The 16,859-nt window shown below is 59.0% G+C and overlaps 2 protein-coding genes across 15 annotated transcripts; both read right to left on the minus strand.

The window, feature by feature from the left end:
• Positions 1-862: 862 nt before the first annotated feature.
• On the minus strand, positions 863-3,531 carry LOC136561449 (C-signal-like). The gene is made up of 6 exons (XM_066557762.1): positions 3,159-3,531; positions 2,606-2,657; positions 2,183-2,370; positions 1,939-2,097; positions 1,714-1,824; positions 863-996 (listed from the first exon to the last, which is right to left on the minus strand). Exons 1-6 carry the CDS (start codon positions 3,294-3,296, stop codon positions 883-885), a joined length of 762 nt encoding a protein of 253 aa, XP_066413859.1. The 5' UTR covers positions 3,297-3,531; the 3' UTR covers positions 863-882.
• A 108-nt stretch (positions 3,532-3,639) lies between these two features.
• Positions 3,640-16,529, minus strand: MTSS2 (MTSS I-BAR domain containing 2). 14 transcript variants are annotated; one of them, XM_066557758.1, is made up of 15 exons: positions 16,398-16,529; positions 12,647-12,708; positions 12,470-12,543; positions 10,631-10,715; positions 10,370-10,461; positions 10,216-10,290; positions 9,954-9,962; positions 9,346-9,503; positions 9,158-9,265; positions 8,989-9,086; positions 8,255-8,381; positions 7,459-7,536; positions 7,063-7,239; positions 6,802-6,970; positions 3,640-6,101 (listed from the first exon to the last, which is right to left on the minus strand). In XM_066557758.1, the coding sequence occupies exons 1-15, from the start codon at positions 16,464-16,466 to the stop codon at positions 5,329-5,331; spliced, it is 2,154 nt and encodes a 717-aa protein (XP_066413855.1). In that variant the 5' UTR covers positions 16,467-16,529; the 3' UTR covers positions 3,640-5,328. The 14 variants fall into 14 exon arrangements, with proteins under 14 accessions (XP_066413855.1, XP_066413849.1, XP_066413847.1 ...); XM_066557752.1 differs by having other exon boundaries at positions 7,459-7,533; positions 8,255-8,462; XM_066557750.1 differs by having other exon boundaries at positions 8,255-8,462.
• Between the last annotated feature and the right edge of the window lie 330 nt (positions 16,530-16,859).

Raw genomic sequence — 16,859 nt, forward strand, 5'->3', positions numbered from 1 at the left:
TGTCTCCCATCCCTGCTGGCTTTGAGTCCCTGTGTGGTCCAGTGACCCACCTGGGGCTCAGCCCCAAGCTCCTACTCCCTCGTGTCAAACGTAGGAATGATCCTTCATCCTCCTCCACTGTGGGGAACCTGAAGCTGTCCCTGCAGAATGACCCCTGCCAAGCTTCCCAGAGCATCCCCACAGCAATGGGCTCTGTGTCCAGCCCACTTGAGATATTGTGCATTTTCTTCTGATCCCTCTTTTGGGAGATGGCTTCAAGAATGACAGCTGGGAGCCTCTACAGGAAAGCACTCACAGCATCAAGAATGGGAGCCTGTTTGCAGCATCTCCTGGTGTACCATGAGGGATGGATTCAGGGAAGGTCAGCCCAGGACGCCCTGCCCAGGTCTCAAAAGACATCTTTAGGCATGTGCTGAGACTTGGGAGATCACCTGCTGTGAAACCCCCCAGCTGCTGGAACAGGAAGAACCTTTGCTGGCCTTGAACCAGCAAGAAAAACGCCTGGCAGCATCTTTGGGGTGGGCATGGAAAGGCCAGCTGTTTTTGGGGTGGGCAGGCTCAGCAGGACATGGGCTGAGTTTGGGGGCTGTCTGAGATGTCCCCATAAGCAGTATGGCTTGTGGCCCTAGAGTGAGGATAGCCAGGGGCTTCTCCTGGCCCCAGGGGATGCCTTGGATTCAGGACCACACTTGGAGCATCCTTCCTTATGCTGCCCTGGCACAAATCACCATCCCAGGCCAGGGGGGCAGCAAATCCAACTCCCATCCCCCAACCTGCACATCCCTGTTTCTATTCCCCTGCCCCCCCGACTCAGAGTGAGCCTGGAAATGGCAATTAATTCACTTTAATTAATTATTTAAGCTCAGTGTGCAGATGCTGCTCTCACCAGGGCAGCCTCTGCCCTCTCCAGTCCCAGAAGGTGCCGTTGTTGGTGGCTGAGAGCTGGGCCAGCAGCTGCAGGACACCCCGCACGCTCTCCTCCAGCGTCACCGGGCCCTGTCACACCCAAGGGAAAAAGTGAGCCAAGGTTCTCCATCCCAACACCCCCAATCCCACCCCTGGTATGGTGGAATGCCACCTCTGGCTGGGTAGGTTTGGGAACAACTGGAGATGCTCCAGCAGCCAAGGGATGTGGCTTTGCACAAATTTATTGTCCCTCATTTGAGTGCTGTAAGGATGGAGGTTCATTTCTTCATCCCTAATTAAAAAGTGACTCGTTTGTCAGCCAGAGCAGAGTAAGGGACAGCAGGACCAGGGTGCCCTCTGCTGACACACCATCAGAATGGGAAAGGAAATAAAAAATAGGGAAGAAATTGGATGGTTGGGGGAGCCCCTGGAATTGTCCCTTTGCGGTGATGGCACAGCCACTGTGGGACCAAGGCACTGCACAAATGTGGGTGCCCAGGGAAGGGATGTCCATGGTCAAGAATGCCTCAGGAAGGGATGTTCATGGGAAAGGGATGTCCATGGGAAGAAATACCCTATGAAGAAGGGATGTGCCCATGGGAAGGGATGTCTGTGGGAAGGAATGTTTCTGGGAAGGGATTTCTTTGTGAAAGGATGACCCTGAGAAGGGATGTTCATGGGAAGGGGTGGCCATGGGAAGGGACGGCCTTGGGAAGGGATGCTCCTGGGAAAGGATGCCCCCAGGAATCCCCAGGATACCCATGGGACTTTGCTGAGCTGGGACTCCATGCACCTTCCATCACTCACCATCCCCTGTTCCAAGGGAGGTGTCACATGGCCAGGATCCACAGACACGCAGAGGATCCCGCTGCTCCCGTACTCCAGGGCCAGGCACTTGGTGAGCATGTTCAGAGCAGCCTGGGAGGACAAATTCCCCTCCTCAGCATCATGATCTGACAATGCCAGGGCCAGTGCTGGGGGAATCCCCAAGGAGATGACCCCAAATTCCTCCCCATGCCCCAGGGGCAGTACCTTGCTGCAGCGGTAGCAGATGTCCTGCCTCTCCTGCCAGGCCTCTGCAACCTCGATGGAGCCCAGGATGCTGGAGATGTTGATGATGGCAGCTCTGCTGCAGCTCATCTCCCGCTGCCCTTCGGCCTCAGCCGCCTCCTTCAGCAGGGGCAGGAAGGCCTGCAGGGGATGGGACCTCAGGCATCCCCATCCTCCTCCTCCCTGTTCCCAGTGTTTGGGGCAGGGGTTGCTGTGTCCTCCTCACCTGGCTGGTCTGCAGGGGCCCGATGGTGTTGGTGGTGTAGACGAGGCTCATGTTCTCGGCTGTCTCGGTGGCCAGGGTGCTGCGGCGCGTGGTGCCGCTGTTGTTGATCAGGAGGTTGAGGCCAGCACTTCCCACCTCTGCCTGCACCTTCCTCACTGCTGCCTTGATGCTGTTGGGGTCTGTCACATCTGCAAGGGGACAGGAGGGTTTGGGGGACAGGCTGGTGGCCATGATCCTGGCAAGATGCTGTAGGACGTGGCAGGAGGCAACTCCCAGCCACTGAGCATCCTCCTGGTCCCATCAGTGACCTGGTTCAGCTAAGCCAAACCGAGGGACCCACCTGCTTGGTGGCATTTCCTGGAGCCACCCACGGTTGCAATTAAATCCTAAGAAGCTTCATCCCTTTCCCGCCCCAGCACTTACCTAGAGGCAAGATCCTGACGTTGGGAAAGCCCAAAGCCACCTCGTTAACAGCCTAGGTGGAGAAAACGAGGGAGGGGTCACATGGGGAAGCTCATGGAAGGGAGCAGAGGCTGCACCGTGCCGGGGTGGGAAGAGGGTGGCCCCTCATGTCACTGACAGGTTACAACAAGATCCAGGGGCAGCGATTTGGGGCGGGGTCGCTGCTCCTCCTCCGCGCCCGGCTGAGCGCGGCAGCTTCAAAGCCAGAAACCCCCCTGCACTCCCCATCATGCACATACCGGCACCAAGAGACTCAAAATAAATACATGCAGGTTTAATACATACATAGGGATTTTAAATATTTAAGACATATGTGTGTATCTTTGGTTTATTTATATATACACACACACACACACACACAAGTATTTTTCCATACCATTCACCGTTCAGGATGCTGACACGCAGCATCGCAATTTCAGGTGGGACTGTGGCATCCCCAGGCACCCATCCCCGAGCTGACTTCCCTCCTGTCCCCCCTTCCTCCTGTCCCCCCGCCGTGCCGGTGCCCTCCTACCTTGCCCTGGGGGTCCAGGCAAGCAGCGAAGATGTGCCGAGGTGGGCTGGGCTGCTCCAGCAAACCCTTCAGCAGCCCCAGGCCCAGCCCCCCATCGCAGCCGGTCAGCAGGACACTGCCCACGCTGAGCCCCTCCATCCCCGCTGCTCTCCACAGCCGGTTGTGCTGCCCCAGCGGGATTTGGCAATCGGCCTCGATAATCCGGGAGGTGGCAACGCTGCGGGTGCTGCTGGGATGGGTGGAGCTGAGGGGCACCGCCTGCACCCCCGCTTCTGGAGGGCATGGGGCAGCAGGATGCTCTTCTGCATCCCAGGGTCACCCATCACCTTGACCATGGGGTTGTTGCACTCCTCCATACCCTAAAACACCCACCCCCCTCAAGCCATGGGAACCCCAAAGGGGTGATGGTACCTTCTCACCTGTTCCCCATTACTGGGGTGACCCCAGAGAACCAGAAAATCCATAGCAGCACAGGCAAGGCTATTAATTACAGTACAACCTTTATTAATACTGGAATCTTCACAGTGCATTCGTTACTTGTAGCAGTGACTATGGAAAATGGGGAAGGGGGGGAAAGAGGGGAATTACCACCAGGAAAAAAAAAAATTAAAAGAAAAGACGGAATGAAAGAAAGAGAAAGAAACGTGGCAGAGGGACAGGGAGAGGGGAAGCGGCGGCAGAGGCAGGGACACGAGGGGGAAAAATAAATTAAAAAAAAAGAAAAGAATAAGGACCAAGTTAACAACAGCACCAGAAAAGTTACTTCAGTCGAAAGACAGGTCAGTTTTTTTTTCTTTTCCAAAGAATTTTTGTTTTCTGTACAAAATAAGAGACCCCCCCCTCCCTCAAACCCAAACATTTGTCACTTGGCCTCAGCGGTTCTGGGCAGGAGAAGGGGAAAGGGGGAGAACTAAATTGTTATTCCTAAGGGGGAGGGCTGGGGGGCTGCGATGCGACAGACAGCAGGGGGCGGGGGCTATGTACAGCGGGGCCGGGGTTGTGCTTTCCTCCAGCCGCCGGCAGAAAGCTGCTTTGCCTGGGGGGTCTGAGACAAACCTCCTGTGCCTGGAGCCCCCTCTGAGCAGACCCTGCACAGGGTCTGGGGGTGCTGAGCGAGGGTGAGGGGGTTTGTTGGGGGTCCCAAGTGATCCTTGTGAGGGGGGGCAAGGTGGAGGTTCAGCATCCTCAGTCCCTGCCCCCTGGTGTCCCCCCAAGACAGAGGGGATTGCAGTGCCTCTACCCCCAGCCCCCCCACCCTCTCACATGTCCCCCACTTCTTCTTCCCCCCCTGCACCCCCAGCCCGTTGCTTGTGCCCCCTGGAATGAGGCTGAGCTGTGCTGGCCCCAAGCAGGCAGCTGGGGGGAATGGGGCCAGGGCCCCCCACTCCTGGTGCTCCTGGTGCTCCTGGTGCTCCACGGCTGGCACAGCCCTGCTGGCACCATCCTCTCCTGCTGCGGCTGGGGCCACCCGCCTGCGCCCGAGGGAAAGAAAACAGAGAGGAGAGGGAAAGCCAGAGGGGAATAGGAAAAGAGAAACAAAGGGAAAGAGGTGGAAAAAAGAAAGGAAAAAAAAAAAGGAAAATAGAAGGGAGGAGAAAAAGAGTTGAAAAGAAATTAAAAGAAAAAGAGTTAAAAAGAAAGGAAAACAAAAAAGAGTTAAAAAGAAAGGGAAAAAAAAAAGAGTTAAAGGAAATGAAAAAGAGGACTAGAAGAGGAAAAGAAGAGGAGAAAAATAGGAAAATGAAGAAAGTAGGAAAATAGAAGGGAGGAGAAAAAGAGTTAAAGAGAAATGAAAAGAAAAAGAGTTAAAAAGAAAGGAAAAGAAAAAGAGGACAAGAAGAGGAAAAGGAGAAAAATGGGAAAATGAAGAAAATAAGAAAAGAGAAGGAAAAGTGACATAGAAGAACAAAAGAAAAAAGGCAAAAGAAAAAAGCAGAAAAACCAGGAAAAAGAAGAGGAGAAAAGGAGAAAAAGAGGAGAAAGAGGACCAAAGAGAGAACAAGTGAAGGAGGGATGTAAGGAGAGGGCAGGGCAGGAGGAGACAGAGGGGCAGGAAGCAGGGGGCAGCAGAGAGGGACAGGGCAGCGGGTGCCGGCGGGTGGGGGTCCCTGGGGAGGGGCAGTGGCTGCCCCCGGGGTCCATCGGGCACGTCCCCCTGGCCGGGGCAGCATCACGATATCCGCGGGGCCGACCTGTCGTTGGTGACGGTCCTGCGCAGCCGCACCCCGCGCCGGATGGCCACCAGCATGTCTTCGGCCGGGGGGTCCATGGAGGCCGCGGGGGGCGGCGCGGGGGTCTCCTCGCCGGGGCCGGACCCCACGAGGGCGGTGGGGAAGGGGAACTGGCCTTCCCCCAGGGCGTGGGCGCCGGCCACCAGCTCCCCAATCTTCTCCACCAAACTGTGCCGGTTGGCAGCCAACTGTTGGTCCTCCTCTTCCTCAGCGGAGAGGTGCTGGCCGGCCCCGGGGTAGACAGAGATCTCCATGGCACCGCCACCCCAGGCGGTGTTGGGAAGGCTCAGCCGCTTGGGCGAAGCTTTGGCAAAATCCAGGGGGTTTGGAGAGGCGTCGTCGGCATAGAAGACGCACTCTTCGCTGCCCACCCGCGTAGGGCCGGCGTAGCCAGGGGAGTCGGGCACTGTGGGGGTCTTCACGGGGACAATGGGGGGTCGGATGGGGATGGGGCCAGCGTTGGACAGCGTACGGCGGACTGAGGGCTTGGTGGAGGGCGTGCGGCGGATGGTGGCCACCCCCGGGGTGGTGCCGGCCGGGAGGTTGGTGCCGGTGGGCAGCCCGGCGGTGGAGGCGGGTCGCTTGGTCTGGATCATCCGCCGGTAGTTCTGGGCGATGTTGCTGTTGCGTGGGATGGTGGAGGACTTGTCGAAATCGCTCTGCGGGTCACACTCCACATCACCGTTCACCGAGTAGCAGTCGTAGTCGGAGCCTGGGGAGGGAGCAGCACCATCAGTGTGGCTGGGGGGACAGTGGTAGCCAAGCTCAACCATGTCATTAAAGCCAGCCCCAGCCACTTCCATCACAGCACAACAACAACCAAATTCAACTACCATGATTGTCACACAACCACTACTGTCCCAGTCATTGTTGGCACAACATGCTCCCCACCAAACACAAACATCACTACTGTTGGAAAGCACAGTCACCCCAGCCATCACACTGAAATTACAACCAAACCCAACTGTCACCATCACAACCACCCCAATCACAGCCATCACTACATGATCACAGCCAAGCTCCACTGTCACCACCACATGCTCATAACTGGCTCAGCCATCATCATGCCAACATCATGACAGATGTGGTTATTTGATCTCCAACTACTGACTCTGTTGCCATCACTTACCATCTGCCACCATCTTCACCTGTACTCAACCTCTGTGCACAGACACATCACCTGTTACGGCACTTCCTGGCACAACTGCACCCACTGAGCCCCAGCTAGCACCCAAATAACCAGGAAAAGCTTTGGCTATTTGTGGCACCAGCCCCTACACAGTATGACCATAGCCCGGTGCTATGACACCCAGCACACACAACTGTGCCCCAGGACCACCAAAACCTCTGTTGTGCCCTTCCCCACTCTAAGTGCCATTTCAGGTGGTCCCAGGTACCCCTGGTGCCAGTACCTTGGGAAGGGATGGTGTCCTCAGAGCAGGAGGGGGTGGTGGTCTGCGTGCTGTAGCCACTGGAGTACTGCAGCGAGTCCCGGCTGCTCTTCTGGTGCTCCAAGCTCAGCCCACGGGTCAAGACCATGGCCAGGTCGCTGGCGGCAGGGGACACCTCCTCCCCATGCTGCTGGGGCAAAGGGCACTGTCAGCACCCTGGTTCCTCCTCTGGGAGTCCCCAGGAGCCCCCCACCTCTGTGCCCTCCCTGCCACAGCTGGTACCTTGGCAGCAATTGTAGCTGGCGACATCCGGGGCCTGGGAGCATCCTCGGCACCGATGCCTGGGTACCCCCCGGCAGGAGAGCCCATCTCGGCCTCCCGCAGGTGCTCCACGCGGTCCTTGCGCCGCTGCAGGGTAGGGACCACCGGCTGGTCATAGGGGCTGGCCTTGGACCAGTCCTGCAACGGGCAAGGCATGCGGTTCATGCTGGTGACACTGGGGAGCAGGAGTGTGGCAGGAGAGGTCTCAAGCTGATGTCCCCCGTGTCAAGCCACGGGTGCTGCTCAGGATGCTCTGCCCCATGCAGGAAGGGAGGGGAGGGTCTGGGGGCTGAACCCCATGAAGTGAGGGGGGAATCACGTGTGAAATGCAACCCTGGTGGGATGGCAAGGACTAACCGAGGTGGGGGAGCTGCACTCGCTAACTGACTGGCAGGTTTCGGATGCCTCTGAGGACGCCGAGCTGGAGGACTTCTGCTGTGCCGTGACGAGCCGAGAGCCGGAAGGTGAGAGAAGAGGCAGTTAGCAAGCAAAGCCAGAGCCATGACCCCGGTTAGAGCAGCACCCACAGCTCCCTGGCTGAGCAAGGCCCCCAGCCCTTCTCCCCTCTGGCAGTAGCTGCAGGATGGCGAGCAGGATGCGACCTTGGCAGTGGGGTCAAGAACTGGGATGATGCACTGCCCCAACCCTGCCCCCTCTCACCCCAAGCCATGCAGAGCCAAGAGGTATTTTGGGTTGCTGGGTTGGTGATGCCAGGTTAGCATAGACAAGTGGGAATGGCAACTCCCTGGGGATCCTGGAGCATCCTTGGCACTGGGGATGGTGCAGCATGAAGGGGAAGCTTTGCCTCATGCTGTCTGGTGGGTGGCATAAATTGGGTATTATGGGGCTGTGGTGATTGGGAAACACCCTGTTCTCCTGGCACGGGGAGAGGGATCTCTGTGCCTCATCCCTGGGGGAATTCCCTGATAGGGTTTCTCTGCCATGTGGCCCAGGATGCCCACAGCTATGGCAGGCACCCTCAATATTCCCAATATTTATTCCCCTTGATACCAACACAGATGGAAATAGTTCTGAGGGTGGGTCTGATCACCTCTCCACCGGACCCTTGTGCTGCGCCCAGCACCACCCACCCATTCTATGGAAGAGGAAACTGAGGCATGGAGGCTGGCAGCACGGACCACCCTCCCTGTACCTGGCTGGTGATGTCCGAGGGCATGGGGGAAGGTGGTTTGGAATAAGCGGCGTCCTGGGAGATGAAGCCGGAGTCGTGGGAGGAGACGCTGGAGAGGCGGGTGGCGGCGGCGGGGGGCTGCGCCAGGCTGCGGTAGCGATAGGTGGAACTGGGTGAGCAGGTCTGAGCCCCGCCGGGCCACGCCATGCCACCCTTGGCACTGCTAACGCTGCTGGGGGGGCGCCGGGGGGACGGGGACACGCCGGTGGGAAGGACAAAGGAAGGAAAAGAGATTTTAAGACAGAGGTTCTGAGGTGGCAGGATGGCCAGCGCCCTGCCACACGTCCCAACCTGGGGAAACTGAGGCATGTAGTCCTCCTGGGGGTGTCCCTTTGCCTCCTGGGGTGGCCCTGCGGCAGGGAACAGGCTGGGGGACATGACAGAGGTGGTATGCTTTTCCCCAAACACCCATGCACGGCACACATGTCCCCAGACCCTGGAGGACAGGGCATGTGTCGGGCCCCCATCCTGCCCCATAGGTCCACCAGCCCTGCCCAGTGCACCAAGACCAATTCCTCCATATTAGTGGGAGCCACCTGCCCATATGGACATGAGAAGGTGGACATGCACCTTGTGAGCAACCCCAAAAGCCGTAAGCATCATTAACCCACTGAGGTTAACGAAGACCCACTGAGGTTAACGAAGAGGGTTGGATTTCCTGGCTGTGGTTGGGTGTGGAGCCCACCTCACCATACCTGCACATGCTGGACTTGCGGGAGCTGGAGCTGCTGGGTGAGGATGGGGGCGTCTGGTAGGACCAGCTGTAGTCAGAGCCCTTCAGGTCCTTGATCACCTGCAGGAAAGATGGGGTTTTAAGTCCCCCCTAAAGATGCCTCCCTGCTCCCCTGACTTGCCCCTACTGACCTGCTCACTGGCGGGGGGCAACTTGTGGGGCTCAGCGGTGAGCACCACCAGGTCCTCAATGATGCCCTGCAGGTGGGTGATCTCTCCCAGCATGGTGAGCTCCCCGTTCTGAGGACAGACAAGAGAGAGCATCAGCATCCACTGGGCAGAAGGAACAACCCTTGACCCTCCCGGCCCCCAACACTCACCACCACAGGCTGCAGGAAGGTGATGAAGGTGCAGAAGCGGCCCCGCTCCTCGATGAGGGCTTTGCGGACCGCCTGCTTCTCCGTCTCCTCCAGCAGCAGGTACATGTCATTGACGTCCTGCAGCGCGTTGTCCAGCTGGGGCTGCAGGTCCCCCTTCCCTGAGAGATGGGGCACTGTCAGCCCTGGGCTCCCCTGCCACCCTCCCCAGGCTGCTGGCGGTGCCACTGCCAAGCCGAGGCCATTCCCCCAGCTTGAGGACAGCACCCCATCTTCACATTCCAGCACATACCATAGGTCTCCCACTCTGCCCATCTCCCTGGACGGTCCAGGAGCACCCTCACCCCACAAGAGACCTGGGCAGGGGGCTTCTCTGCCACTCCATCCCCATCCCTGGCACTTGGGACCAGAGGACCCCTTGGGCTACTACATGGTGAGTCTGGCATTGCCTCAGGATATGGGGTGCAGGCTAAGCTAAGCTAAAAGCAGGGTGAGGGTGGGAACTGGGAGTGGATGGACGGACGGACAGACAGACAGAGGCTGGGGAGACTGGGGGGAGTAGATGAGGAAGCAGAGAGGGGGCCGGTGGTGGGGGGCAGCGGTTCACTTACCAAGTAGCTCTACAGGAAGGATGTGGAGGGGAGGGAAGAGAGGAGACAGAGAAAACGTGTGAAAAGAGGCCGAAGGCTGGGGCTCATGCCCCGCCTCCCCACCACCCCCGGGCCGTGCTGGCACCTCCCTTTCTACAGGGAGGCAGCAGGACCCCCCTGGTGCCCACCCCCCGGTTGGCAGTGCCACAGCCGGGATACCGGCCCTGGCTGGGGGTGCTGTGGAGGGGCTGGTGGGGGCAACCCCCAGGAGACCCCCTCTCACCTTTGCGAGCCTTTTTCTGGAGCTTGAGGGTGTCAGAGGACTTTTTCTTGATCTCATGGCGTGCTCGCTTGTACTCTGGGGGTGCAGAAGTGCTGTCAGAGGGGAGCCCTGTCCAGCAGCCACCCTGCACAGATCCGTCCTGTCCCCCTTGTACCTTTCGCATGGTCCTTGTCCAGCTGATTGGCAGTTTTCTTCCAGTCCTCAATCCTGTCCTGCAAAGGGTTTATCAGGCTCTCCATGAGGGCACTGGAGCAGGGAGAGAGAAGCAGAGTGTGGGAGAGTGCTGGAGCCATGCTGGAACCATTCCCCACCCATGTCAACCAGCACCCAGCATCCCCTCCTTAGGGAGGGAATGAGCCTGGCCAGGCCGTGTCACCAACGCCGTGGGTTTGGAGCTGATCCTGGTGCTGCTTACTTGGTGAATTGCCGGAGCTTGGCCTCGATGCTGCGGTGCCGCATGCACATCCGGGTCAGCGCCGAGCCGATGTCCCTCGTGGCACCTGGGGGGAGCAAAGTGCTGCTGACGAGGGGCAGGGACACCCCCACACCAGTCCCAGCCCAGTTTGTACGGTGGGAACAGGGTGGGTTGTGACAGGGACCATCAGCACTGGGATGTACTGGGCAATGGGGACACTTTAGGCAGGGGGTGGCTTGTTTTTTCCCACGATAAATCCACAAAATAAAGAAATAAATAATCATCCACTAACTAATACATGAAACACTAAATATATCTTCTGGAGGCTTTGAAATTAGAACCTGCTCCCATTTTTTCCCAGTTTGTCTTAAATTTGGCGCTGGGGGCCCAGGGAAGGGAGGTGATGAGGTAGCCTGGCTTAGTTCCAGGCAGTCAGCTCTGTCCCACACCTTCAGGCACAATCACGAGCGGATAAAAAGGGAGTCTAAACTCCCGTGGGGGGGGATATTTGCCAGCAGCAGATAGCAGGAGTATCCTTTTTAGGTGAAACCGCTGAAGCCTAATGATGGCCACATGGTGGCAGTGCTGCTGGCAATTCCTACAGAAAACGGAAATAAAAAATCCTTGGGTGCAAACTAAGGAGTGACATTCAGCCTTTCTTTCCCCTAAAAAAGCCTCCAAAGAAACCTCCCACCCCTTTGTAGGAGTTTTGGATGTCCCTCAGTCTCCCAGTGCTATGGAAATAGGGGAACCCATGGGCCTTTTCCTACTCTGGGGTAGTCTCCTAATCCAGATCCTAATGCTCTTATCCCAGCTCCTGCTGCTTCTAATCTGTTTCTCATGCACTGTGTGCAAGGCCAGCAGCCAGCCCCCACCCAGTGCCTCAGTTTCCCCACGCTGCTGCTCTGCTGCCCACCCTCCAAAAAGCCCTGCAGGTAGAGCAGCACTACAGGGTGACACTGACTCCTGTGGTGCTGGTCCCCAGCTGTCCCCAGCACTGCTCCTGTGCCTCCTCCTTGCTTTGACTGCCTGGGCTGACAGGGAGCTGGAGGAGCCCTAATCCCCCTGGTGCAGTGGGCTAGTGGGTTTGGAGGCAAAGCTGATCCTGGCTCAAGCTGCTGCCTCCACCTCCTCCTCCTCCTCCTCGCGTGGCTCCAGATGGCCTGGATGCCGCCAGTCTGCAAACCAGCCCGGGACCATCTGCTTGGCAGAAGCCAGGCAGTGGGAAGTGGCTCCTCACTGCCAGCAGGCACCTGGAGAGGGTCTGGGGGATGATCCTTCCCCCTCACTCCCCAACAGTATGGGGGACCCCACATTCAGCCTTGGCTCTTCAGTCACCTCCCTGGTGAGTTAGGGTTTGTCCCCAGAACAGTGAAGCTTGGACTCCTGAATCTCCCTCTAACTAATTCCCCTTCCCTGGGGACCCCCGGAGCAGCTGGGACCCCCCTGGGAACTCCCCAGAGGTGTGCCAGGGACAAGGAAGGTGGATTCTGCATCCCAGGGGGCAGAGACGGGTGCAGGAGACCCTGATGTGGGGCTGAGCCACCCTGAATGTCCCAGACCCACCAGAAAATGTGGTTAAGCACCCACGGGTGGTGAGAAGCAGCACCCACATGGGTGCTCACCTCCTTCCCCCTCCCCACTCCATCCTTCCAATGCTGCTTCCCAGGGAATGCTGCACCTTGGTGTGGGAACAGGCTGGATATCTCTCTGTGGATGGTGAAGCTGCTGCTTGAAGTCCACCCCAGAAATGTGGGCAGGGCACACCCCACAGGGGACACTCACCACCTGTGTCCCTGCCCAGACAAGCCTGGGGACGCCTAGGAGAGAGGCCCCTACCTCGGGTGTTGGTGGCCATGTCGGCCACTTTCTGGAAGGCATCCAGGAAGGCAACTGCGGCCAGCACCGTGGTCCTGAGGCAGAGAGAGCGAGGGGGAGCTCAGTGGCTGTGGGACACCTGGGATGTGTCATGAGGAGGGGGATCCCCCATGTCCCACCCCCCCTTTAGCCACTCACCTGAGCTGGGAGTGCAGCTTGGTGGCCTTCGAGTTGAAATCCTCCCATATGGGGTAGGAGCTCTGCAAGGAGGAAGGGTGATGGTGAGAGACAGGGACCCTCACCCCCTGCACTGCTTCCCCAGTCAGGGCAGGTCCCTCCTGCACTGGTGCAGAGAGGGCAGCTCAATAGCTTCTCTGATGGCTAATAAAGGCTGAGCACAACTCTTTTCCCTCCTGATGTTTTTCCCTTTCCAGTCTGGCCACCCAAACCTCTAGACCATGGAGAGACCTCAGGATTTTGAGTGATTTCTTCCTCATTGAGGGCATGAAATAAAAAATCTTTAAGACTCTGGCCAGCAGTAGAGGAGACCCCCAGCAGCAGCTTCTCCCCAAAACACTGATGGCCAAAGCCACCATCATGGAGAGCTCCAGTCCCACAGACAGGAGCCCCAGTCCTCACCTCCCCTGAGCCCAAGGACCAACAGGGCAGGAGGGGAGGTCGGGGTCCCCAGAACCCTGAATGGGGCAGTTGTGTGGGGACAGGGACAGGGCACAGGTGCTTGGGGGGCCACCCCAGTGCTGGGCCAATGAGGCCACTCTGGTGCCATCCTGGCAAGGCCATCTGTGCAAGACCATTCCCACTGCCCTTGTGGCGAGGCTGTTCCAGGGCTGTCCTGGTGCAACCATTCGTTCCAGTGGAGTCATCCCAGGGCAGTCCCAGTGCCACCATCCCAGTGCCACCATCCCAGTGCCACCATCCCAGTGAGGACATCCCAGTGTCACTGTTTCAACAAGTCTCTCTCAGCGCTGTCCCCTGAAGCCAGTCCCAGCAGACCATGCTGCTGCCATTCCAGTGAGGACTGTCCCAGTAATGCCAGCTGCAGTGCCATCCCAGCGAGGCCATCCTGGTGCCATCACAACAAGGCTGATCCTGATCCATCATACAGCCAGGCCATCCCAGTGTCACCATCCCAGCAAGGCCAGTCCATGTTGTCCTGGTGAGATTAATCCTGGTGCTGTCTTGACAAGGCCATCCCAGTGTCACCCTTGCATGGCCAGTACCGGTGCCATATTCCAGTGAAGCTATTCAGGTGCCCCAATCCTGGCAAGGCCATTCCAGGTGCTGTTCCAGTGAAGCTGGTCCCAGTGCTACTATCCCAGCAAAGCCATTCCAGTAGGGCCAGTCCTGGTTCATCATCCTGGTGAAGCCATGCTGGTGCTGCTCTCCTAGCAAGGTCAGTCCTGGTCCCGCTGTCCCAGTGACAGAATCTCGGTGCTATCCTGGTGTCACCATCCGATGGCAGTGACAGGCATCTGTAAACTCCCCTAGGGCAGCCACCAGGCTGGGACACGTACATTGCCACACATCCACATGGGCACTACGGCTTGGTGGCAGCTTGGGAACAAGGTTTGCACTGAGGCAGCATGAGACCAGCCCAGCATTTTTTGGGACCATGAAAGCCCCTATTTCCTCATGAGCCAGCAAAGAAAGGGTTTGAGGGTGCCACTTGACACATCACTCACTTCTGGCAGTGACCCCCTGGTTGTGGGTCCCCAGGGACTGTCATTGCCAGAGGGCTGGGCCACCATTCCTGGGCCACTGGCTCCAGGCCACCTTCCTTGGCCACCCTGGGCAGGGCAACTGAGGCTCCCCTGTAGAAGGGAGCAGACTGAGATGCCCCCAAACCCCTGTGATGCCAGGCATGAGGAGGATGGGGAAGAGGACAATGGGCACAAGGACATGTCAAGGTCACTCAGGGACACTGAGCACACGAGGAGAGGCAACAGGAATGAAGCCAGCTTAGGGACTGTCACCAACAAACAAATTCTCCCCAGCACAGGCCAAGGGGTGCTGAAATGGCCACCCACCACCAAAATAAGGTCCCCTTGCCCTGTGACCAGCACAGGGGTCCCAGCCATAGGACCAAAAGCACATCACTGCCCTTCAATGCCAGCAGTTCTTCAAGCAGAGAGTTACTTGTCCCCCAGTGCCCGTGCCAGGACACCCACATGGCTGGGAGATGGGGACAGCACACCCTCAGGTGCCACTGGCACTCGGCTGGGGCTGTGCAGGGCACAGGCTGAGGCCCAGCTGTAGTGTGGTGGGGTTTTCCTCCTTTTTCATGATTTTTCTTTAATCTTTCCTACCTTCAAATGGCATGAAATTGACTCCAGCCCAGTCTCCTCGAGTGAGGGGTTCCCAGCCCCACCACATCCGGATGGTGCTGGGCACGTCCCTGGGGGGTGACAGCTCTGGGCTGGCTTATCCCCTCTGAAGCCTCAGCAGGGGAATGGGGAAACTGAGGCAGGGGCTGCCCCACCTGCCACCTGGGAGTGTGGGACTCAGCCAGTCTGCCTGGAGAGGGTGGCTGGGGTGAAGGCGTTTGGGGGAGGGAGCTGAACACCCCAGCACCCGTTTTGCACCAGCCCTGGATCCCTCTGCCCTGGGGAGAGTAGGGATTTTCTCCCTGGAGCTTTTCTCCCAGTCCTGAGCCAGAGTCCGGCTGCAGAGCCACCACTGCCCCTCGAAGGGGTTAATCTCCTTCCCAGCAAGGCTTTTATTTTTTTTTTTTATCCCCCCCTCCCCTGCTTTGGCAATGACAGCATTGTCTGGACGGGTCTGCAGCATGAAGAGAGGAAGAGGAGGAGGAGGAGGAGGAGGAGGAGGAAGAGAGCATTTGCCTCCCAAAAATGACTAGGGCTAAACCCCAGTGCTGGAGCTGGCTGTGGGAATTTCAGTCCCCCGAGATGAAGAAACATGGCTGGTCCCCTCCTCCCCACTCAGCCCCTGCTCAGAAATGCCCCCCAGCATTTTTAATGTATTTTTTGAAATGAAAACAAACAAACAAAAAGGTTTTTTTAAACATGGCCCCATCCTGCTCCCAGTGAGGGTGGAGGCAATATCCTCTTCCCGGGTTAGGAAATGGGATCAAGGAGCTAGGGGACCTTTTTGTTCCACTGGTGTCAACCCCATTGGGTCTGAGAGAAATCCAGGCTGGGCATGGGGCAGGGGGGACAGGGACAACATGATGCCTGAAGTGGGTGGCAATGCCCGGTGTGGGGCCAGTTGTACCCGGCGAGGGGCAGTGATGCCTGGTCTGTGTCACCCGACAAGGGGCTCAGGCACCCGAGGATGGATACAGGGCTGATATGGAGCCAGGATCTCCAGGATGGGCTCCAATGCCCAATACAGGGCCCCGATGAATATTATGGGGTTGATGCAGGGCTCTGGCACCCAGTGCCACGCTCTGACACCCAGTGTGAGACCTTGATGCCCGACATGGTGCTCTGATACCCAGTGAAGGATAACAGGGCAGATATAGGGCTGCAACACCCAGAACGGGGCTCCGATAGCCAGTGACGGATCTGGGGATCATGTGGGGCTGCAATCCCCAGGATGGAGCTCCAATCTCCAACGCTGGATATAGAGATGATGGGGGGCTGCGATCTCCAGGGCTCCGAAGCCCAACACAGAGCTCCGATGCCCAGTAAGGGGCTGATGTGGGGCTCTGGGAACCCGTGCCGGGCTCTGACAGCCGATGTGGGACCCCGACACTCGCTGTGGGGCTGATGTTCGGGCTGCCATACCCGATGCGGGCTTCCAATCCGCATCTCGCGGCTGGGCAGCAGAGCCTCGCTACCCACCGCGGGACGGGCACCGGCGGCGGCAGCGCGGGGGCTGCCTGGGGAAGCCGGGCGATGGGGGGATGGTGCGGGGGGAGCGCTGTCACGGCAGCAAAACCGGGGCGCGGGGGGGGGGGATCCCCTACCTTCATGTCGTTGATGATGGCTTGGAAGAGGCCGCCAAGGGCTCCGCACTCCTTCTCCGCCGTCTCCATCGCGGCGCTGCGGCAGCCCGGGGCGGGCGGCGCCGCCGGGGGAGGCCGCGGCGGCGGGCCAGGCTCAGCGGCGGCGGGGGGCGGGCGGCGCCCGGGCGGCGGCGGCGGCGGCGGCGGGGGGGGCACAGCGGCGGAGCGGCGGCGGAGCCGGGCGGGGCATCGCCCCCTGCCTGCCTGCCTCCCTCCCTCCCTCGCCCTCCGCGGGTGCTGCACGGACCCGCCGCCCCCTGGCAGCGGAGCGGGGCGCGGAGCGGAGCGGGGCGCGGGGAGCTCCGGCCCGGGGCGGTGGCGGGGGCGGGGAGGGGCGGGCGCTGCGCGGCACATGCGCCGCCCGCCGCGGGGCCGGGGGCTGCGGGGCGGGGGGAGGATCGGGGTCAGCTCCAGCGATGCTCC

Source organism: Molothrus aeneus, chromosome 11 (assembly GCF_037042795.1).
Source record: "Molothrus aeneus isolate 106 chromosome 11, BPBGC_Maene_1.0, whole genome shotgun sequence".
NCBI classification, from domain to species: domain Eukaryota; kingdom Metazoa; phylum Chordata; class Aves; order Passeriformes; family Icteridae; genus Molothrus; species Molothrus aeneus.